At 36.2% G+C, this 24,789-nt stretch overlaps 1 protein-coding gene across 4 annotated transcripts in view; it reads right to left on the bottom strand.

Moving 5' to 3' along the window:
- The window catches only part of fgf12a (fibroblast growth factor 12a), a 76,532-nt gene that overhangs the window by 32,724 nt on the left and 19,019 nt on the right, over positions 1–24,789 (bottom strand). For 2 of the 4 annotated variants that reach the window (XM_084119510.1, XM_084119509.1), the window contains exon 2: positions 3,859–3,969. In XM_084119510.1, the coding sequence (XP_083975636.1) occupies positions 3,859–3,910 (52 nt within the window). In that variant the 5' untranslated portion in view covers positions 3,911–3,969. Of the gene's footprint in view, positions 1–3,858; positions 3,970–7,564; positions 7,613–8,559; positions 8,886–24,789 lie in introns of those variants that run through there. The other 2 variants (XM_084119507.1, XM_084119508.1) reach the window with 2 other exon arrangements.

Genomic DNA, 24,789 nt, shown 5'->3' with positions numbered 1-24,789 from the left:
TATGTTTAGGTTTGGGGTAGGGTTTAGGGATCTAAAATGTGTCTATAAAATAGTAAAAGGGCAATTATACAAATATCTTTATAATATAAAAGATTTGTAAATATTTTATGTTCATTTTATGCTGTAAAAACGTAATAATGTTTACGTTTAGTTGTTGCCAGAGCATCTATCCAAATGTACAAAAAGTTAATTTTGTACCTATAAATGTTACGTATTACCAACATATTAACAATGAGACCAGGCTTGAACCTTACAAAATTATTAAACAGAACTGAATCAACACTGAAATGATTTGAGTGAATAATGAAACCATTATCTTGCTACTTCTGCTTTACAGCAAATTTTGAACTTGTCTCATATTTGATGAAGTTTATGTAAAACTTTTCAGTTTATTATTGTGAAGCTGCTTTGAAACTATTTCTATTGTATAATAAAGGTGACAACTTGTTTTCCCTTGTGCTTGTTGTTGTAACCCCTGTTTTGGATTTGTCCTTTGTTTCTGTTTCCCTCCGAGTTCCTGGTTTTTGGTTATGTTTATATTTATTACATGGTTTTGGTTCTTTGGACTTAAAAGACCTTTGTTAAAAAACATTTATTAAAAACCTTTGCACTTCAAGCCACTATCCTCTGCTTGCCTTCTTTATCCAGCCTGCCCGTAGTTAAAAATGGAGAGGGAAAATTTTAGAGTTTGCTTGCTGAATTATTAACTGCTTACTAGTTTACTGATCTCTGCCTGTGGAACAGACTGACAGATAAATGTGAGGATTAGAGGTGGAAAGGGCTTCTTAGTTCAGCTGAGTTAAAGAACGGCCTGAGGCTATTCCAGCAGCTCCCTTCAGCTTTCTTTCATCTCACTCCACACCTTATTTTCAATCTCCAAACAGGACAGTTTTACATTCTCTGAAAGTCTCCACTTTCTCAGAGATATAAAAAAGACATTGCACTCACATTTCCCTGTAGCATTTCAAAACGGTAAATGGTGGATATGAATAGATATGAAATAACAGTAAGGTCCTCTTATCCACCAACTGTGTGTAAAGTCAGCGCATGAATATTTCATGCAGAACTCACAATTCATTATGGGTTACCACTTTTTTTTAAATTTAGCATAAAATTCTACTTCAAAAAAGTATAATCACACAAATGCAAAAATCACACTCCTGGTGACCTGTTTATTATTATTATTATTATTATTATTGCATTCAAAATTTAAACAATTGAGCTATTATTTAATATTCCCATGAATTAGATGTAAATTGTCTTTATTCATCATAACCTATATGCCAGAATGTAAGTATTCAATCTGAATTTCATGGTAAATTGCAATTAACCCAACCAAAAACTGATGAATAGCGGGATAGGAGAAGTTCTGCAGAAAGCCCTTATATGGAGATGTGGACGTGTATTATGGTAATTACTCATTTGGAATGAACTGATTTTATCAACATTACAACAAGGGTATGAATACTGCTGTGAATCCAACTGTGGTTTTGTGTGAGAACTTAATACAATTACTGTATTAGTGAATGAGGCTCATTTTATAGGGCCCTATTTTAAGGATCTAAGCACATGGTCTAAGTGCACTGCGCAAGTGCACTTAGGGCGTGTCCGAATCCACTTTTGCTAGTTTAACGACTAGAAACATTCTCTTAATGAGCAATGGTTGTGTTTTGGGTGTAACGTGCAATAAACCAATCAGAGTCTCATCTCCCATTCCCTTTAAAAGCCAGTTGCACTTGCGCCATGGCGGATTCACTATTTACATGGTGGAATTTGCAAGCGGAAAAACTGAACGCTTCTCTAGCGAGGAAACGGATCTTAAAGCGCGTAAGCAAACCATCTACAGGACAAAGTGTACACACGTTGTGGACCCATAAAGGCGCATATTACTAACGCACTCTTTAAATAGTACTATTTAAAGATACTATTTACTTTTTAATAGCACTCTTTAAACGCCATTGAGTTTAGACCAGGTTTCAGTTGGACTATTTCAGTTGCCTCCAAAATAGCAATGGGCCAACAATGTGCCTGAACACACCTCGTTTTCAGACCAGCGCATGGGCATGTGCATGGGCGCACAAATGGGCGCAAATGCATTAGCTATTTAAACAACGTGGTGCAGGACGTGAAAATGATAACTGCGTCAGGCTGAAACTAGCAAAAAACACTTGTGTCATGCCTGGTGCCGCATTGCGCCATGTGTATGATAGGGCCCATGAGGTTTCTTCTGCCGTCAAGTCAAGTCACCTTTATTTATATAGAGCTTTTTACAATACAGATTGTATCAAAGCAGCTTCACAGTGATAACGTGAAAATAATACAACAAAGTTTGTTTCTAGAAGAAAATTGCATCATCATCCACCTTAAGCAAGGCAGATCAATAATGTTGAATATTAAATGTCCCCAACTAAGCAAGGAACCAAAACTCCATCAAGGTGACAGAATGGAGAAAAAAACCTTGGGAGAACCCAGGCTCAGTCGGGGGCCAGTTCTCCTCTGGCCAACGACAATGGCAAATCATTGTCAAATCATTTGTGATTTACAGTGACAAATCATTCCCAACAAGTGCCACACAAAAAACTTTTTAGGGGATTTTAAGAAGTCTCCTCTGTTTTGCACCAAAGTCTGTTCTGGACACAGATGATGTTAGGGGACTGGAATGACCTACAGGGCCCTGGAGAGTTCATTTGTTCAGAAGCTGTTCCTTCAGAGGGGACTGTTTATCTGTTCTGAAAGGGCATTGGTGTAAAAGTGTAATACCCATTGTGAAACTAATGTTTATACAAAAGTTATACCTATTCTTTATGGCCATACCATATAAATGTAGTTTTGACGGCCGACTGTTCCTTATAAGAACCACCTTTAATGAATAAGCAATGTAAACACTTTAGCACGACTCCATGGAGATCCTAGGCAGTCGGTTCTTTCACAAGAGACAGCACAAACTGTAGGAAATGCATACAATTCACACGTTTAACCACTCTCGTTATGGGCCACGAGTGTATTGCCTTTGTTAGACAGCCCTACAGAAAAGGATGACTCATAGAAAGAGCGCTGGCAATTGAGAAGTGCTGCAAACCTGGTTAAGTGGGATTGCCCTGCCTTCCAGAACAGTTATAACAATTCTGATCTCTCTCAACTCATCTACACTTACCTTTGAATAATAATTTGCATTCAAAACGATTCAAATTCATATGAATTGAAACATTGAAATAGCATTGCTCTTTCATGATTAGAGCAATAATATATTACCAGTAGCAAATATCCACTTAACAATTATGTCATGTCATTCTCATTGATGGTGTGCATTGAAATAATCTAAGAAATACGTATTCGTAGAAATAATCTAAATCTAATATTTGTCAGATGAGAAAGACATCATAAAAGGTTTTACGAGAAACAATAAGATTTTCAATAAGACAAAAGTCCAATTATACAAATGCTTGTCTTCAAACAGATGTCTGGTATATTTCATCATATTAGTTATAGCTATGAAAGACACATTCAGTCAAAAGTCAGCTATATAATGAAGGTAGATTTTTAAGGTTTCTTTCCCCCCCAAAAAATGTCTTCCCCAATCTTGTTCTACAGTTAATTAATTACAGTTTGTGCTGAATCAATCAATAGTTTGATATTTTTGTTATATTTTTATATATATCATTTAATTACTTTTTATTAATGTATTTTTGCCTACTATACCTTTAAGGATTGTGCCTTTTCAGAAACAGAACTTCATAAATAAACCCTGAGGAATGTTCACTGATGTAAAATGTACGACAACGGTCTCCCCATATCCAATTAGTGTGGTACATTGAACTCTGTGTGTGCTGCACATTTGGTGCAGTTCCAATCACTCACTGTTGTCGCTGTTCTCATCCTTGGTGCCATCGATGGTTCCGTCTGGCTGCATCTGCAGGTAAAAACCCTGCTGGCTGAACAGTCGTGTCACAATGCCTTTCAGCTGCGGCTCTGGAAAAAATAAACACACAGCCCAGTCCCCAACCCACATTTTTATCAGAATCCACCCCAACACATTGCAATTTTTTTTTTTTTTTCATCATGTTAACAGAAGAAAAAAATGAAGAATTTAAAATACGTTCTTGACTTCTTATCTGGTGATGGTAGTGAATGTATTTGTGAATGGCTGTGTTGATAAAACTCTGCATATTTGTTTCTGCGACCTCATTAATCAATTTCACTATGGACACCTGGCGTTCAGAAGACCAGCTGTAGCCATAACAGGTGTTTTCTGATGAAGCGGTGATCTGTACAAGCGGGTACAATAAATGTTTAGAGGCAGGCCTGAGAGGTGAGGAGTGAAGAGGGCCACATGGATGACCTGGCATGCAGCAAAGTCCCACAGCTTTCAAGACCAGAGTTTAGAAGAGTTGTGAATGTCCATGATGGTCATGATCAGCTATTCATCATGGGCCTCATCTATCCACTGCAGCCCCAGTATCTCTGACAGGCTGGAAGGGCCATCAATCACACAAACGAGCCTGCCTGCATCCATCAGGAAGAACATTACTAAATCACATACGGAATCCACACCTCTATAACAAAGACTGCAGTATAGGGCCCCCATAGGACATGACTCTACCTGGGGAAAAAAGGTTTGGGTTTAACACATGTATGTGTGTGAATCTATCTCTTGAAAAACATGTCCAGGTCATTATTTGCCAGAATTAAGAAATGTAAGAATTTTAAGGTCTAATAAGATTTATTTTTTATTTTTATTTTTTTTTTTCACAGTGACATTTTTTAATTATAAAAATCAAGCATTGATTCCAAATTCTCATTACTATAATGCACCTTTTGGTTTTTAATAGATATTAGCCTCAGACGTCATAAGGACGAACTTGATGTTAAAGGGTTAGTTCACCCCAAAAAATTTAATTCTGTCATTAATTACTCACCCTCATGTCGTTCCAAACCCGCAAACCGCACGAATTCATACGATTTGTCTAAACCCCACTGATGGGTAGGTTTAGGGGCAGGGTAAAGGGGTAGGTCATTCGTATAAATTCATTTGAATTGGGCAACTCGTAAAATATGTACGATTTAGCAAAAATTTTCCGAATTCGTAAGTGAGGTTGTATGCATTGGTACGAATTAGCCACCTCGTAAAATACGTACAAATTGCCGTGAGATCGGGTTGGATAGAACAGGTATAGTTTAGTTTAATTACAGTTATAACTTATGTTGTCATCTTGCTTTTATCCACTATTAGTACATGGGACCTGCTTCTGCGCAGTAGTGAGCAGGAAGTAAAACCGCGATATCAAGGTCCCGCCCTCACTCCCGCAGAAACGGTTAATACAAAATTTACTGTGTGAAATAAACAGTTATGGACATGTAGAAATTAAAGTTGAAGCTCCAATCTCCTTCCGAAAATCCCCCCAAAAAGTCCTTTGGTGCCTCAGTGACTACTTCGTTTAGAGAAGCTGTAAAATCACAGCTGTCAATCATGACGTCACATTTACTGATGAAGTTTATTATTTATTATTTATTATTATTACTAAGCACAAAAGATTAAGTGTCCGTTTTCACTCCAGAAAATCAGCATAAGAGCTGAATAAAACAGAGTACAAGAAGTACGCATTAAAGTCTCTCTCTCTCTAGCCATAAACTCTCTCTCTCCCTTGCATTATCATCAGCATACACAGCGAATTACACAAAAGCACTCATTACAACTAACAGTAAACAAATATATACAGACTATTTCAAGGGGTGCTTAATAAACTGGTAAACTTTATAACCTTAAAACAACTCAGATGAACTGTAATAAAATGCATGCTCTCCCTTTCATGCTGTGACCAGTATCGTTCCAGAGACTGGATCATGAACTGGATCATGAACAGTTGGTTCTGATCCAACCTTTAGTAACAACTTTTTTTAGCAAAACCTGTGTTTTGTTGTGTCCCTTTGTATTGACCCTCATTCACAAAGCAGTCTAGTTTAAAATGATTCGCGCAGACATAGATGAATTTAGGTATATGGAGGCGCCTTCCCTTCAAAAATAAAACTAATCCACTGCGTCTTAAGCGGTGGTAATAAAAACTAACATTGTCACGTCACGTGTGTACCTGCTTCTTCTCACTCTTTGTCGCTGATGACAATATATCGTGATATACAGTACTGTGCAAAAGTCTCAGGCACGTTAGAATTTCCACCCAAAAAATATTGTTTTAAGACAGTTATTTATATCGTTTGCTGTAGTGTGTCAGCAGGAAATATCAGTTTATATTTACAAACATTCATTTTGCCACTAATTGTAATAATCCAGTGAGATTTTTTGTAAGCACAAGATCTGATCTCACCATCATCGAGTCTGACTGGGATTACATCTTGGAGACGTTGCAGCAGTTCTTCTGGATTTATTCTGTTTCTTGTGACTCCTTGTGCATACAAAAATCTCACTGGATTATAACATTTAATGGCAAAAGAAATGTTTGAAAATATAAACTATTTCCTACTGACACACTACAACAAATTATATAAATAACAGGCTTAAACCCATTTATTTGGGGTGAAAATACGAACGTGCCTCAGGCTTCTGCACAGTACTGAATATCGTTACCGTGAAATAAGATTTTGGTCATATCACCCACCCCTATTTAATACAATCTATTTTTACTATTTTTTTAAATAGAAGGTTAAAAGAGTACAACAAATATTAATGATGTATACATAATTTATAATATAATAATAATTAAATGAAACATAGGGGTTCTTTATGACATTATGAGGATGCATGTTTGCATTAAAAATAAGACATATGGAGGCATTAAAAATAATGTCACGATGTAAAAAAACAAACAAAGAAACATTGAAATTGTCTTTGTGCAAAATAAAATTTCTTATTTGATTTTTGGGGTCAAATACGACTTGGACATGTTCCAGACAGATTCTGTGAGATTCGTGTGCATGCATGTCTCTTCTCATGTAGCAATGTATGCACTTAATGTATAAGCGTGTGTCTATTCACCTGAGATAATGCATGTCACAATTTTATCAACACTGTTTGCATATTTTCCCAAACAATGCAAATACAGTATAATTCTGTTGAACCATACATGTTCCATATTGCCTCATACCAGAAACAGAAACAGTTACAGTCGGATGTGTTGATAGATGATGCCATGATCATGAAATGGTGAATGGTCACCTTGACTACTTAAGTCACCACAACTGACAAGAGAAACATGACACATCAGCAGCACAGAGCAAACACGAGCCTCACTGCACGGAAACAGACGGAGGGGACAGAGCACACATGAGAACGGGGAAAGAAACATAAGAGGTAGAGAGAGACCGAAAAGAGGGGCTCAGAGGGAGTAAAGAAGGGACAAAAGAAAAAAAGGAGGGAGAGCCAGAGAGAAGACAGTAAGACATACATAAAAAAGAATACAGAGACAGAGAGATAGAACAATAGTCGTAAGCATACTACAAGGACAAGGCAGACATCGGCGACTGCCGTTAGACAGGAGCTAGTCCCCCATGAGCACGAAATGGGGTGGGAAACTGGAAGACACAGCACATGGATGGAGGCTGAGCTACTGACCTAGCCTGACGCCCTTACGGGACACCTGTGGAGGTTTCGAGGGCGCATCTTACGGGGGAGAAGGAAAAACAACATTTTTACAGACAGATTCTACAGCAACAGCCGTCAAATAACTGAACATATTTTGGGAAGAGGGTATGCGCTTGTCCTACATCATGAGAAGGGTTTTTTTTTTTTTTTTTAAGGAGGAGGAGGAGGAGGAAGAGAGGAAAGCTGTGTAGTTTTTTTTAAATCATTTCACACGCTTCGTGCCGTTTTCCGTGAGCCGAAAAAGGACGATAGCGTGGTTCAGTGGGCAGTGAGACCATGTCCATCAATAAAACTAACTGTACAATCCCTCCCTACACTGCAGTAAAGCAGTCCCTGTTGGAAAATACAGCTTCAGCTGGTAAACGTGTTTGTGGTTTCTAGCTGGTCTAAGCTGAAAATCCAGCTCAACCAACTGGTAGCTGGTTTGCTGCTGGATCAAGATGGTTCTGGCATATTCCAAAACACATTTGCCAGTTTGCTGGATTTTTCATCAGGGAAACATTTACCACTTAACATTTCATCTAAGAAAGCCCTGGTGCACTGCAGTGCCACTGGATTCTAGCTATTACAAAATTGCATTGTTGCACTACATAACGGGCAAACTTGTCAATTGCATTCTTGCAGAAATGGATCTTTTAACAATTGCACAGCCTCTGATCAAAATGACAACCACTGAATTAATAGATAACAGTAATAATGACATCAATAAAACATATATATATATGTATATAGATATCATATATATAAACATAAAACGATTTGTGCATTCAGATTGTTTAGATGGCAAATCGTTTGGTGATTGAATACCGATAGACAACACTTGAGCTATGAAACAGGTGGGATTTTGGGGAGGGTTTGCATTGCAATAAAATACAGTAGAGGATATATGTTCCTCCAGCGGATCTGTAGACTGCGGTAGAGGCTTCGGGTGGGGGCTGTAGTCTTAAAAAGCATCCAGCACTGACCTGGTCGCCGGCGAACAGGTCTTTTCTTGCCGCTGCAGAAGCGGACTTTACTGAAGACCCCCAGGAAATGTCGCTCGCAGAGAGAGCGGGGGTCTTTGCTGGGACTGGGGCGTCGTTTGGAGGTAGAGACCCGCTCGCTGTTGGATTCCCGCGCCTGGCGTTTCTGTCGGATCAGAGAACTGGCGATCGCAGCCATCTCGAGTAGTCAGTAAAACGAGCCTGTGCAGCTGTTAACGCAATAACTAGGAATAATGTATAAAACGATACTGAATTAAATTCAGACAGATTTCATTCCGATTCCCTGCGAAAAAAATCCAGAGGATCCTGTGAATTAGGACTGAAATCTCATCCTCTTCTCAGACGATCTACTGGTTGTGAGTTTCATATGAGATTATATAAAGCACATTTTCCGCTCTCCATCTTAGATGCAAAAATAAAAAAATATAGATAAATTAAAAAGACGTCCTATGTGAACGTGGATAACCTGTCACGCAGGTATTCCAGGTGCCGAAGACAGCAGACGCGTGATTCCACCTCCAAGCGACTGCTACATGATTCACATGTCTAGTTCATTCCACATAACTTTGCATGCATCCTGATAATAAACGGAGCCCATGGCACAAGAACGCGCGTTCTCAGGCACTATAGTGTTATATGAGTGACAACTTCACTGAACGCTCTCCAAATTATTTTACAGCTCTTCATAGTTCTTCTGGTCGAGTTCATCGCATTGTTCCTCACGTCGAAATTTCTTATTATGCTCAAAACGAATTGTAATTTAAAGGTCAAGTGTCCAGCACAACGAGAACTGTGCGAATCCTTGAAGCCATTCGAGGGAATGTTAAATGTAAAAATGTAAAATCGAGACTAGTGCTGCCTGTGGTACACTGACAGTGAGACAGCATGGGCTTTCTATCTCTCTCTCTCTCTCTCTCTCTCTCTCTCTCTCTCTCTCTCTCTCTACGCAATCATACGTGATTGAGGTTTGGATGAGGAATTTATAGCGGTAAACGAGAGCGAGCTAATAAAGGAGATAAAATACATTAATGGGGTGGCAGAGGAGGATTGTCCAACAGATGGTCACCTCTGGTTCATTATGTATGTTTGAATGTGAATTATCCCGTGACAGCGAACAATTTCAATTCAAATTCTGCTTGTCATTGACTCTCACCGCCATATGTGGTTAATTTATCCCACCGTTCACCTGTTTATTACTCGGACTGAAAAACACAATGATAAAGATCATCCTCCTGTTTGTCACTGTTGTAATTGTTCAGTGTATTCAGTGCTAATGTGGCAGCCTATAATATTAAGGTCTGGCTGATCCAATCCATTAACCGCCCACACTGCAATCACTTTTTCACACGAGTATGTCATTTTCATCCATTAACTGTTGTACAAAAATGCCTTACTAAATTTCCAAACTGCTATCCCGTCTGAAAAAAAAGAAGAAGCCGGGAATGCAGCCAGCTTACTGATTACCCTCTCATATGAATACCCTCTTAAACCCAGTGCTGTAGAAGACCTTAGCTCCTCAGTGAGACACTGTGATACTAGTGTTTGATTAGATGTATGTAGGTGTCAATAATGACAACCCTCGGAATATATTTAAACAGCATTTATTGATAAAAATGAAACGTATAGTCTTGGCGGATTAGATCTGCTACACGGCTGCTGCTGTTTAAGTGACGGCTACTGCCGAAACATGTACATAAATACAACGAACAGAATGCGTGCAGCTGCAAGGAAAGTACGGAGAACCCCCTATCCGGTCTAGGCAGGTGGTGCTGGGGAAGGTGGAGGGCTAGAAAAATTCTAGTTGAGCTGGTTCGGGACAGAAATAAATAGATAGGAAAAAAAACAGATCGATTGGCCAAAGCAGCGGCCTTAAGAGAACCAATCAGCTGCTCGTAAGAGTTGTTCATGAGTTCAGTTTATGATATACACACACACACTGACAAGTAGCACTGATGTAGTAACATAAGATAACACTGATGTAGAAATGTGTTAAGGCTATACTGCTGCAGAATACTAGTAACAAGTTAACACGCTGTAGAGATGTTCTACTTTAGAAATTAATGCAATAACACAATACCTCCCCTTTAGAGATACAGCCATATCTAACTATTGCAATTATAACACCACAATGCTGCATTTATGTCATGCTTTGACTGTGCCTCACTGAAGAGATAAGTTCTTATACAGCAGTGGTTCTCAACTCCGGTCCTGGGGACCCACTGCGCTGCACATTTTGTATAAAACGTTTTGCAAACTTTTATTCCAGTACTTCTGTGATAATTTGAACATTTGTAATGCTGAAAGAAATAATGATACTGTGTGATTGACAAGACTATTTGTGAATCATCATTGCCGAACCTTTTACCAATGCGTTTTAGGCGAACAAAGCAAACATTGAAAACAAAAATAATCTTTAACCTTTTCAGTAAACTGGAACATACTCTGCCAAGGAATTACCATCTTCTTTGCCAACTGATCAATGTTAAAAAACAAAATGCTGGGAAATCATTGAACTTCACGACACGTGACCCTACAAAAGTGATAACTGATAGGCTGTCTGTCAGCTGCAAAAAAAACAATCACGTTTTAGAGAAGAAAAAAATCATCCACGGATGGGGTTCATGTCCTCAAGTAGGGGTATACACTGGTTTCTGACATTGCGGACACTGAGAGGGTGGATCACGTGGATCGGACACGAAAAGCCTCTTTGCCTCTTGCGAAAAAGCAGCATTAAAGATTCACTGCTTTGGGAGTGAGCTCTTTCATCCTCTTCCAAATTTAATGTGGGACTAAGAATTCACTTCCAGCCATCTCCTTGCATCAAAATGGGCTTAACACAATGCCATTCAAGTACAGCGGCACTTTGATGTGCTTCATTTTATTGGTTTTATTAGATTTTCTATGGTTTTTGAGGAATGGGTTATTCAGACCAAGTACCGGTCTGAATAACCCATTCCTCAAAAAACATAGAAAATCTGGTTACAAAATTAGAAGATGGGATAGATAAGACTTGTGCAATATAAATTACCATAAATTACTGAAACTGTTTAATGTAATGGAAGTAAGTCATGGATGAGAAGATTTACAACGGTGTTGTTGTCACATGTACCCTATTAGTTAGAAGTACCTCTATTTCTGAACGAATGACACACAGGATTTTGTTTTCATTAATCTCTGACACAAAAGCTGCTCTTGAGACAGAATGGTACATGACATTTGTCACAGTACTGTTTTTATTACCTCAGGAGAGGAGAGCTCCTCATGCAATTCTAGAACTACAAAAATTCTGCCTAAAAACTTAACTAATATTGATTGTCAGCAAGTATTAAGGACAGGTTTACTCAACAGACCATGACAATGCGCCTACAACCCAAATCCATTAGTGTTCTGTGAATTGTGATCAGTTATATAACACGCACATCCCTATTTGAATATGAATATAATGAGTGTTGCGTCAAACACTTTATATGTGTTTCCATGTATGTGCCTTTGCTGAAATGCAACAAACAATTCATTTCCAGTTGGCAGAGTTTCTGATAAGTGACAGTGATGTTAGTAAATTAGAGCAAAAACAACATCCAAATGACACTTGTAATATACTGTATGGTTTGAGTTTCTTCCAGCTGAACAAAGTGTATGGCATTTCAAGAGATGTAACAACTCAAGAAATGAACTCACCATGTGATAAATGTACAAATTCTGAATTACAAATTGAACCAGCTGCAGAAGCGGAACTGAGATATAACCGACCACAACACTGAATAAACAGAGATAATCAAGAATCACTTAACTAAGGCATACAGTACAAAACAGGTATTATTCAGGCAGCAAGCCTTGTTATTCCACATTCAAACTGAGAGATACAAAGCATCAGTCCAAGATCGACACCTAGTGTTCACAATATGAAAATGCACAGAGGCTTCTCTCATCAACCTATCAGCTTTTATTGTGATGAGAGTGTGCTGTATTATGCAGTTCTATTAGCTGAGCCAGCACTATGCCTTAACACTATCAAACAATTTTTATTGCTAATGCTTTTATGCCCACGGCATAACATGTAAACATCAACGCTATGATGCAGAGGGCACAGAGCAAGCAGTTCAATATGCTGAAATGTTTTAACAGCATTAGTCAAGTATACTGTATATTGCATGTTCACAAGAATGTCCTAAACATAATAATAATAATAATAATAATAATAATAATAATAATAATAACTAGACACTACCAGTCAAAAGTTTTGGATTGGTAAGATTTTTTATGTTTTTAAAAGAAGTCTCTTCTGCTCACCAAGGCTGCATTTATTTGATTACAAAAAAAAAAAAATTATATTGTGAAATACTATTACAAATTAAATTAGCTGTTTTCTATGTGAATATATAGTAAAGTGTAATTTATTCCTGTGATCAGAGCTGAATTTTCAGCATCATTACTCCAGTCTTCAGTGTCACATGATCCTTCAGAAATCATTCTAATATGATGCTTTGATGCTCACGACCATTCTCAATGTTGAAAACAGTTATTTACATTTTTATTTCAGGATTCTTTGATGAATAGAAAGTTCAAAAGAACAACATTTATCTGACATAGAAAGTTTTTGCAACATTAAACACTACCGTTTAAAAGTTTGGGGTCAGTAAGAATTTTTATTTACATTTTTTCGGGAAAGAAATAAACAAAATCAATACTTCTATTCATCAAGTTACAGTACAGAAAGTTACAGTAAAAACATTTATAATGTTACAAAAGATTCTATTTCAGATAAATGCTGCTTTTTCTATTCATCAAAGAATCCTGAAAAAAAATTTTTGTACACAACTGTTTTCAACATTGATAATAATAACAAATGTTTTTTTGAGCATCAAATCCGCATATTAGAATTATTTCTGAAGGATAATGTGACACTGATGACTGGAGTAATGATGCTGAAAATTCAGCTTTGATCACAGGAATAAATTACATTTTAAAATATATTAAAATAGAAAACAGTTATTTTAAATTGTCATAATATTTAACAATATTACTGTTTTTATGTTGTATTTTTATCAAATACAGTAAATGCAGCCTTGGTGAGCAGAAGATACTTATTTTAAAAACATTCAAAATAATACCGATACAAAACTTTTGAACGGCAGTGTACATTTTTTCTGAAGAAAATGTGATTGGTGCTTGTCATGGAAAAATTCTGCACTAGACTGTCGCTACCGTGATGCAAGTGACAGCAAGAGAGCCGAGCCAAAGTCTGTATAATGTTCTAAATGGTTGCTAGGGCATGGTCAGACAGTTAGCAGCGTTAAACTAATAGACTAATAGCCCAAATCAAAAGAGCCAAACTCACGTGTCTCTATGATGATCTAATCCATACATCTCCCTCTCATCTATTTTTTCAGTGAAAGTCTCTAAAACAATGCGCTGTAAAATAACGGTAATCTACTGGCAGCTGTGGTTGCCAGCAATTAACTGTTAATTTACAAGTCAAGTCAAGTCACATTTATTTATATGGCGCTTTTTACAATACAGATTGATTCAAAGCAGCTTTACAGAGATAACAGGAAAATGCAACAAATTTTGTTTCCAGAAGAAAATAGCGTCACAGTCCAGTTCCACTTCAGTTTAAGATTTACTCTCCTTATCAGTTATTGACTTCGCATAACTTTTTTCTATGAACTTTCACTAATATTTCAGTGAAATTAACTTCTTTCATTTAGTAAATCTGACTGATACATTTTACAGTATATTACTGTTTTTCCTTAATTTTATGGCAATACTGGCAGCTGTGGTTACCAGTAAATTGCTGTTTTTCTACAGTTTTATGCCATAATTTAATTTACAGTTGATTACCATTAAATTACACTTCATTCTGTTTTTTTGTTTGTTTGTTTTTTGACACATTTAACCCTTTTAACCCCACTGCAAAATCTTCAGTTTTAAATGAACACTTGTGTGTCCACACTACATAGTGTTGGAGTAACACTGAAGCAGTGTTGAAGTTAATGATATAATTATAATTATAATAATAATAATGATTGAGCATTAGGGATGAACACCTGATGTTAACAAGCATAATCACTGAAGAACAGAGGAAAAAAAATAAATAAAAAATAAATAAAAAAGCGAAACACAAGAACTACAACTGACTTCAGCCACAGAAGACATAAAATCTCTCAAGATCTCAGCAGAGGAGGATTAAACAACTCCCAAAAATAGCATTACCAGCTTCACTTATTACTAACCAGATTGACTCTATTTATTTTTTCATATGTCTACAGAAATTTATATTGAGAATTAACAGAGGTTTAGACGTTGTTTCATTTGACGTTACCATTATGGAGATCAGTGACCCTGCTCAAAAGTCAAGACCCTTGACTTTAACATTAGTTTTTATTTGGCTGCTGTAACTGTGTGTTTTTAAGACACATTTGTTGTGGCAGAAACAAAGCCAACAAAAGTGAGACAAGAGGGTTGTTCCATAAAACAAGATTAGAATACAAGCCAGGCTTATTTTGGTTAGTCAGACTTATTGTCTGTGGATTCTATTTCATAAAGCAAACTTAAAATAGTTCAAACTCAGTTACCCTGGCAACTTATGCTGGGAAACTAGCCTGGTCCAGGGCAGGCTAACTGTCAGGCTAAGCCTCAGCTGTTACACAGATCCTCTAACACTGACCGACAAGAACACAATGGTATTACCACTGACACTCTCTCATACCATTATTGGACTTTATTAACCACTATTAGTCCAAAAATAAATACACAGTATACAGAAAATCAACTTAAATAAGGCTGCAATGATAAATTAGACAATATAGACCCCCCCCCCCCCCCCCTCTCTTTCTCTCTCTCTCTCTCTCTCTCTCTCTCTCTCTCTCTCTCTCTCTCTCTCGCTCTATATATATATATATATATATATATATATGTACTGTATTTATAGATATAGATAGATAAATACAATATATATACTACAGGTTTTCTTTTTTTACTGGCTGAATGTTTTGTGCCCAAGATTTAATTAGATTGTTTTAAAGATTTATGAATACATTTCTCTCTGGTTTTGTTTGGCAGAACAGGAATATACTGTATACTGAATATAAGCAGAAGTTAAAATCACAAAATTAAAAATAAATAATTACAAAAGCACAATATAAATTTTAACTGGTAAGATGAATCTGAGCTTAGTAATTGACAGTATATTAACCTACATTTGATTTACCCCAATAATCCCTTTACAGTTATTGCTATCATAAAAATACACTTGTAGGTTTAAAATTCTAAATAAGGGACATCTAATGTCCAACTAACAAATAATTTAGCATATATATATACACAATTATATAAAATGGACAGTTCCTTTAAAGACATCATATTTCCCCCAATAAATATTCCTTATTTTTCCTTCTACTTTTTTTCTTTTGTGATAATACCCATCAACACATACATATGATTTAAGGGAAAAAAGACAAAAAACAATAAATAAATATTAATAAAAATCTAACATTCACATATTTATATCAAACTCTTATAATGACACATAATTCCTAATAGTTATTCAAGTAATATAATTTAAATATCAAATATTCAATATTAAATAGGTAAATAAATAAAATAACAAATAACTAGAAATAAAAGGGAGGGTTATATAAAAATGTAGTTAATGTAGGCTAATATATATTCCTTTATTTTATGGAATATTCTTTGATTTTAGAGTTGCACATATCTTTTCATAATGTATACATTTGCTCTTAATTTCATGTTATCCTCTCCATAATGTACTTTAGAAACTAAATCTACTCATTTAAAACTGGGGATTCTTGCTTTCTCCAAAAAGTATTGCATTAAAAGCTGTAATTCTCAGCATTCTAAATAAGTATACATCATCTTTATTAAGCAGCATATGTCCTATACCCAAAACTATATTTTGTATCTTTATATATTTAGTTTCTTAAAATTAACTTCCCTGAATTAGGCTACTTCTGTTTCGTCTTGACTCTTGACTCTAGAGATTGCGTGAACTTCAATTACCTTTTATGGAACCACTTTAGCCCCAACTTATTTGTTAGGCTCATTCAAGTCCGGTTTTGGAGTTTAATCCCTGCTTTTCTAAGCGTTTTTTATGGAACAACCCTAAGGTGTTGCTGATCATGATCTCATCACATAATGTTTGGATCACTGATCTGATCCCATGTCTAATCCCTTATCAAAAATGTGTTTCAATACACCTAATTGTATATTACTACACTGTGAAATTATGTGTAATTATGAAGGATTTTTTTATACTCATCATTCACAAAAAAAGAAAAAAGTGAACTTTTAGGCATCAGTTTGACACACACAGACATCAAGATTCAGCCAATGAATCTCAACAATGGTGGCAATCAACAAAAAAGAGCACATCAAATCTGAACATCACAAAACACGCTACTAAAAGTCAACACAAAAAAACATAAAAGCAAAAAGTAAAAATTGAAGAAAATAACCAGACAATTCAGCTGCATAATTTATTCAATATCGATTTTTTTGTACTATGCTGGTACCCAACATGCAGAGGTGGACAGTAACAAAGTACATTTACTTGAGTACTGTACTTAAGTATACCTTTTGAGTATCTGTACTTTACTTGAGTATTATTTTTTCTGGAAACTTTTTACTTTAACTTCACTACATTTGAAAGACAAATATCGTACTTTTTACTCCACTACAATTCTGTCAAGGTCCTCGAGTAGAAAGTAACATCAGTCAGTGGATGATTTTGGTTGCAGGGGTTGCATTTTGGTTGAAAATGAAAGTCGGGTTGACGTCAGAACCCTGCATCTGATTGACATCAGAACCCGACGTCAGATTGACGTTGGATATTGATTGAAAATAAAAGTTGGGTTGACGTCAGAACCCGACTGATGTTGGTTTCTGACGTCAACCCGATTTTCATTTTCAACCACAATACAACGTCTGTCCAACGTTGGAGATCAACGTCAATCTGACATTGGATTCTGACATAAACCTGATTTTCATTTTCAACGTTGGGTTTGGTCTTCTAAATGCGAATTTTGTCACTTTTTTGGAGCACACTAGCTTATAGATAACAGTAAGGCTAACATATTCATACTAAAAGCCAAAAAACTTTAAATAGGGCAATATTTGAGGGAACAGCCATTTGGGTGTCCGAAACCATTGTGGATGTTATTGAGTGACTTATTCAATCTCACATTCAATCCCACTACTGGAACTGTGATCTAGAAATAAATGTGATACTGATATACTGTAAGTGCAGGCATAGATTCAAAGGCATAAGGTACTGTAAGTATTACACACAACAATGCAACAATAATAAAACAATGCATTGACATTTACTTTTTACTTTTGATACTTAAGTACTTTTAAAAATGAGTACTTCTGTACTTTTACTTAAGTAAAAATAGGTCTTTACAACTTTTACTTGTAACGGAGTAATATTTGACCAGTAGTATCTGTACTTAAGTAAGGAAGTTGTGTACTTCGTCTACCTCTGCCAACATGCATTGCAGCATGAAACTTTTGATTGTCACCATTGTTGAGAATCATACGCCGATTCTTGATGTCTGTGTGTGTTTGGCTGACCAAGAAGTTCAAAATGTTCTGAGCATAAACTTTTTAAAATCCTTCATATTTTCTGCTTGTCTAAACTCCAATAGATCTTGATCTGTAAAATTACACTGATACTATAAAAAAAACAAAAAAAAAACATCACCCATATAAATACATTAGACAATAAAAGAGATCAGTGAATTGGGTCACTAGATGATGATTGTGACCATTAACAAACAGTCATTGTCATCTGATCCTGTTTTCTTTCAGCTGTTTTGCAAATGTATTTTAAAGACACAGCTAAATCTAAACCTCTGTCACCTTTTAATAAGACCTTCTGTAGACGCCTGACAGAAATAAATTCAAACTGGTTAGTAATAAGTGAAGCCGGTAATGCTGTTTGTGGAGTTCAATCCTCCTCTGTTTAGATATTCAAAGATTTAATGTCTTTTATCTTTAGTTGATTTCATATTTTTTTCTGTTCTTCTTGTTCCTCTTTCCTTCAGTGATTCTGCTTGTTAACAGCAGGTGTTCATCAGTGTCTGAATTAACTTTGAAAATGAACTGAATTAACTGTGAAATTATTCACTCAGTCAAGTGGACTATATTAGTGAATTAATGTAGGGAATAGTGAATGAGGGTATAGAGTGTGATTTGGAACAGTACCTCTGAGTGTCGACTTTGATCGCTGTTAATTCACAGTATATTCCTGTAGGTTACTTTCTCGAAAATAACAAATATCACCAAGAATGCATTTTTCTACTTTATATTGCTGTTTTAATGGAAAACAGCATGTTACTGTCAACAATTTTTTACAGTGCAGAGTGGTTGCGCAAGGCTGTGGCTATGAAGATTTTAGGTCATTACTTATTGGCTGCTTGATAAAATAAATCAAATGAGTGAGAGAGAGAGAGTTAGAGAATGAGAGAGAGAGAGAGAGAGAGAGAGAGAGAGAGAGAGAGAGAGAGAGAGAGAGAGAGAGAAAGGTGCGAATTTGACAGTTGAGATTCAAATTCATGAACATTCTGTCAATGTAAGTCTATGGGATTTTTTTGCCCACTTTTTCGTTTTATCGATCGCACAGCGGAGAAGTCATAGCACACAACTGGCACATCATTCATGGGTCTTTGACAAACAGTGTGGGATGAGTTATACGCTCCAAAGTTTTGTCCAGAAGAATAATAATAACTTCATATCTAGACAGCAATTTGTTAGGATAGGTGAGAATCGATCCCGTACTGTCACTATTTCTCATGGTGTACCTCAAGGTTCTGTACTTGGTCCTCTTCTATTTCTCATTTATTTGCTGCCACTAGGCCAGATCATCAGACGGTATGGTCTCAACTTTCATATTTACGCTGATGATATTCAAATTTATTTCACGATTAACCCCAACTCAGCTTGTCCACTCGCTTCTGTTATCTCCTGCCTTCAGGAACATGGATGTCTGATAACTTCTTACAGCTTAATGCTGGGAAAACTGAAATCCTGTTAAATGGCCCCAAATCAAAGAGTTTACCCGGACATGGCATTTTTATTGATATTGATGGTGTTCAGATTAGGCCTTCAAAAACTGTGCGGAATCTGGGAGTTTTGTTTGACCCCACGTTATGCTTTCACTCACACATCGGTCAGACTGTTAAATCATGCTTCTTTCACCTGCGGAATATTGTTCGTATACGCCCCATCCCTTAACTTTGGAGATGCTGAAACTGTTATTCATGCTTTTATAACTTCCAGATTGGACTACTGTAACTCCTTATACAGCGGCCTACCCACCAAAGCAATACATCGCCTTCAAATGGTACGAAACTTTGCTGCTCGAGCACTTAACATATAATAAAAAATCTGCACATATTACCCCTATCCTTCATCAACTTCACTGGCTTCCTGTGGTCAATCGCATCCAGTTTAAACTCTCAGTCTTAGTTTATAAAGCCTGTTGCGGTCCCGCACCTCAATACCTCGCTGAGTTAGTGCAACCATACCTTCCTGCCCGGACTCTTAGATCTAGCAACGAAAATGTGCTTGTCGTCCCCAGGTTTAAACTATCTACTGTGGGTGGTAGGGCTTTTAGTGTTGTAGGCCCTAAGCTATGGAATAAACTGCCCCCTAATCTTCATGCCATCGACAACCCCCAGATCTTCAAATCAAAACTTAAAACTCATATATTTACTATGCTCAATAAATAATCTTCAATTCCATTTCTCTGTCTACCACTCTCTCACCTTTATTTTATTTCACATACTTTGCCGAAATTTATATGTTGCTAAAAAGGCTTATATGTTTGTTATCTTTGACTTATGTTCATTATTTGTAGTGTTTGCTTGTTTCCATCTGCTTTTCTGTTTGTTTGCTTGATATAGCCTAATAAGCTGATTGCTTGTTTTTTTTGTCTGTCTACTATTTGTATTATTTTGTGAAGCGACCTTGGGTTCTTGAAAGGCGCTATAAAAAAATAAACATATTATTATTATTATTATTATTATTAATAAGGAATAACAATAGTTATGCTTTGCTTCACAAGCACCACAAATAAATAAATGTAAAAAAATTATGGTACACTTATTTTGAACTCTCCCAAGACATATGAACAAATTGAAGGGAGGAGTGATAACTCATTACATCTGGCAGATATGGTGATCTGTGCATGATGGCTCCTGAACATGCTCCTGAGAAATGCTGTCCTGGTTTCAAAACCCAGTTTAGTCATGGGGCCATTAGCAATCAAAACCTGAGGAGCAAGGCACCCCTGTGATGGAACACAAAGTGTTATATCAGCACATTTTGCTCATCACATGCCACTGGCCAAGGAGAAGGTGAACTCTGAATATACCCAACCCATACGTCTCACATCACCATCAATTATGAAATGCATGCAGTAAGATGTGGCTGCATGCTACTCAAATTATCAAAATTATTGTTTTTTTTCCACTTTTGACCAGAAGATATACTGTACATATATACAATACAGTCCAAAGGTTGGACATTTAAACCTGAAAGCTTTATGGTTTGGAAAAATGTAAAACAAAACTTATGATGTAAAATTAATAATAAATAATTAAGATTCTGCACTGTTTTGTAGGTCACTATTCAAATAAGCACATTTGTGGCAATGACCATATGACCTCTTTTGTACAGATGGTCACATGTTCTTGTTTCCAATGAAACACACAGGTGAATATTCTCAAATCACGCTGAGATAACATGATCATCAGGTTTTGCACAAAACCAAAAGAAGGGTATTGTATTACATGTATTATTTCTCATTATATAAGACTTTTGGAAGTTTGGAACAACCTTGGAACAATTATGTTATTATTGCATATTCTTTTATAATGTACTAAATACTGAGGTGCAAATAGTTAATTTATTGTAAGTATGTATGAAGAATCATTATCAATAAATATGAAGAAAATATGTGAAAAGTGGAATTACAGTGCCTATTGATTATTTAATTATTAAGTACTTTACATAAACTTTTTTATGTACACTTTTGACATATTTTCTTCATATTTATTGAAAATAAATGCCTTTCCAATCTGATATACCATGGGAAAAGGGAGAAGACTCGAACTGGGGTCAATCGCGTCAAAAGCATCTGCAATGCACCTTACTCTCTACACCACTGCTGCTGGCAGGTCACAGGCGTTCTTGTACTTTTTTCTGGCCCAAACTTGCATTGGTGGGTGGCGTTGACCAAAACATTCTGGTCTGAAGTCAATGGCACAATATTTTTTTTGTAATTTAAAAAGTGGGGACTTGCAGGGCACCTGCGTGTCATAATGTAACATTTGGAACTTGAAAGGCAAAGTAATTTTTTTTAATTAAATTTGGCAATTGACTTATCATTCTGTTCTGTATGATAATTAAGGACAACAGATGGAACTGGATAATATTCTGAATGTTCTGATCCAATCTGACTTCTGACCTGTAATGCTGCCTGAATACACTGATACACTGTTCGCTCATTGGCCAGAGGAGAACTGGCCCCGACTGAGGCTGGGTTCTCCCAAGGTTTTTTTCTCCATTCTGTCACCTGATGGAGTTTTGGTTCCTTGCCACCGTCGCCTTTGTCGCATTTGGCTTTTGGCTTGCTTAGTCGAGGGGCATTTAATATTCAACAATATCATTGATCTGCCTGCACTGACACCATTATATAAGAACTGAACTGAGCTGGACAATGACATCACGGTTTTCTCCAGAGCGGCTATATATATATAAATATATATATACTAAATTAATTACTTTTTTACAACAAAAATTATCACTCAACTTACTTAAGCTGGACTGTGACACTATTTTCTTCTAGATCAGCTGTACAGCAGAAACAAACTTTGTTGCATTATTTTCCTGTTATCACGGTAAAGCTGCTTTGAAACTATCTGTATTGTAAAAAGCAAATAAAGGTGACTTGACTTGACTAGTCAACAGGCCAGTAGAGCAGTGATCTACATTCAAGGGTCCGGAGTGGACAGAGCAACGGAGAAGAGACCTGCTGTTTACTATGTACTATGTACATCGTCGCATAGCCTGTAATACATTTTAAATCATAATTGTACCTAAAACTGTCATGTTTGGTTTGACTTTGATTTGACTTTTGAGTTGGTTTTTCTGTTTCCTGATCGGTTTCCTTTGTTTGTATTTGTTTCCTCGGGACTTATTGTTTGATTACGACACTGCACCTGTTTATTGTTTAATTGATTGGTTTGAGTTAATATATATTGAGTTTGTTTTAAGTCTTTGTTCCGTATTTGTGCCTTTAAAGTTGGTTGTTCTGTCCGTGTTTTTTGAGAGTGATTTGTTTCTTTTTGAGTGTGTTAATAAAGTATTCTGCTGTGAATAGATCCAGCTTTATTTGATTTCCCACGTCAGCTAGCTGTGACAAACACGTTTTAATGTAGGAGGGACAACAAAACATTTAGTTTAACTTTAACTTCTTAAATTTATTGTAATTTTTTGAAATTAATATAATACTGAATTTTAATATACATTTATAAAATTGTTTTATTATTTTATCATATTGCATATTTACTCTGAGCTCAGTGTTTTTGTCTCTTGTGCGGTTTGATGGGGGTTTGATGTGAGTGAGATGAGCACTGTTGCTTAAATCTACCATTTTTTACACTTATGTTTTTGTTTTGTTTTTACTACAAGAGACATTTCTGAAATCAAATTTGTGCATTTAAAGGGATAGTTCACCCAAAAATGAAAATTCTGTCATAATTTACTCACCCTCAAGTTGTTCCAAACCTGTATGAATTTCTTTCTTCTGCTGAACACAAAAGAAGATATTTTGAAGAATGTTGGTAACCAAACAGTTGACTTTCATAGTATTTTCAAACTTTCATAGTTTTTTTTTTCCATACTATGGAAGTCAATGATGTAAATAATTACATAATTTAAATTTTTGGATGAACTATATACCCCTTTAGATTTTACTGTGTTAACAGATTAACTACAAAAAAAAATAATGGCAAAAATAAACAATTAATTCAAAGTATAAAAAAAATGTGTTGCAGCACAGCTGAATAGAACTGATCTTCTGTGCACAATCGAGTTGCCTGCAAAAGAATGGATAAACAGAAAAGGTGTATAGGTCAGCAAAAGCTTGTCAAGTCTAATGAAGTGAAGGATTGCACAGCAGCAGCAGCATAACATAGTTAAGTATGCTGTGTATATTAGTTTGTCTGTGTGGAAATAATATATAATTCCCCATTTGCAACATAAGCAGTTAAAATAGTCATCTCTGATTAATGTAACTTTATATTTCTTATTTTAATTAGTACCTGCACAGAATTAGAATGTTGTATAGTCCTTAAAGGGATAGCTCACCCAAAAAATAAAATTAGCCCATGATTTACTCACCCTCAAGTCATCCTAGATGTATATGACGATCTTCTTTCATACGAATACAATCGGAGTTATATTAAAAAAATGTTCTGGCTCCTCCAAGCTTTAAAATGGCAGTGAATAGCCGTTTCTGTTTTGAAGTCTATAAAAGTGCATTTATCCATCATAAAAGTGCATCTATCCATGATAAAAGTGCTCCACGTAAAAATATTAATATATATATATATATTTGCAGTTTGGCTGCACTTTTATGATGGATAGATGGAAATATAACTCCAATTGTATTCGTCTGAAAGAAGAATGTCATATACACCTAGGATGACTTGAGGGTGAGTAAATCATCAGCTAATTTAAATTTTTGGGTGAACTATCCCTTTAAAGCGATTGCATAATAATTTGCTCATTCTATAATGTCTTTCCAAAAATCATATTTCTTCAGTGGAACACAATGGAAGATGTTGGACCGGATGACTTCCTCAGTGACCATTCACTTTCAGTACTTCATACAATGAAAGTGAATGAGAAAGTGAGACTATAAGGGTGTCATATCCATTTGCCTTCCATAAAGAAAGAGAAAGGACAAATGGGCTGATTATGAAATAATCTCATGAAACTTGTAACACACGTTACATAAAATGATTACAAGCACGGGCCTCCTGGTGGTCTGCAATGTGCAGTGAGATGCACAGGCTCCTCTTTGGAGGAGGTGGTACTCTCAGATGAGCCAGAGTTGGGAGCGATGCGGAATCGAGTCGCTGTCCGGGGTGCTGAAGTTCCCTGTCCTGGAGGACACTCGCACAC

This window comes from Abramis brama, assembly GCF_963993115.1.
Source record: "Abramis brama genome assembly, chromosome: 7".
Taxonomy (NCBI): domain Eukaryota; kingdom Metazoa; phylum Chordata; class Actinopteri; order Cypriniformes; family Leuciscidae; genus Abramis; species Abramis brama.
Note: the sequence above shows the minus strand (reverse complement) of the source record. Positions and strands in the feature narration are given on the sequence as shown.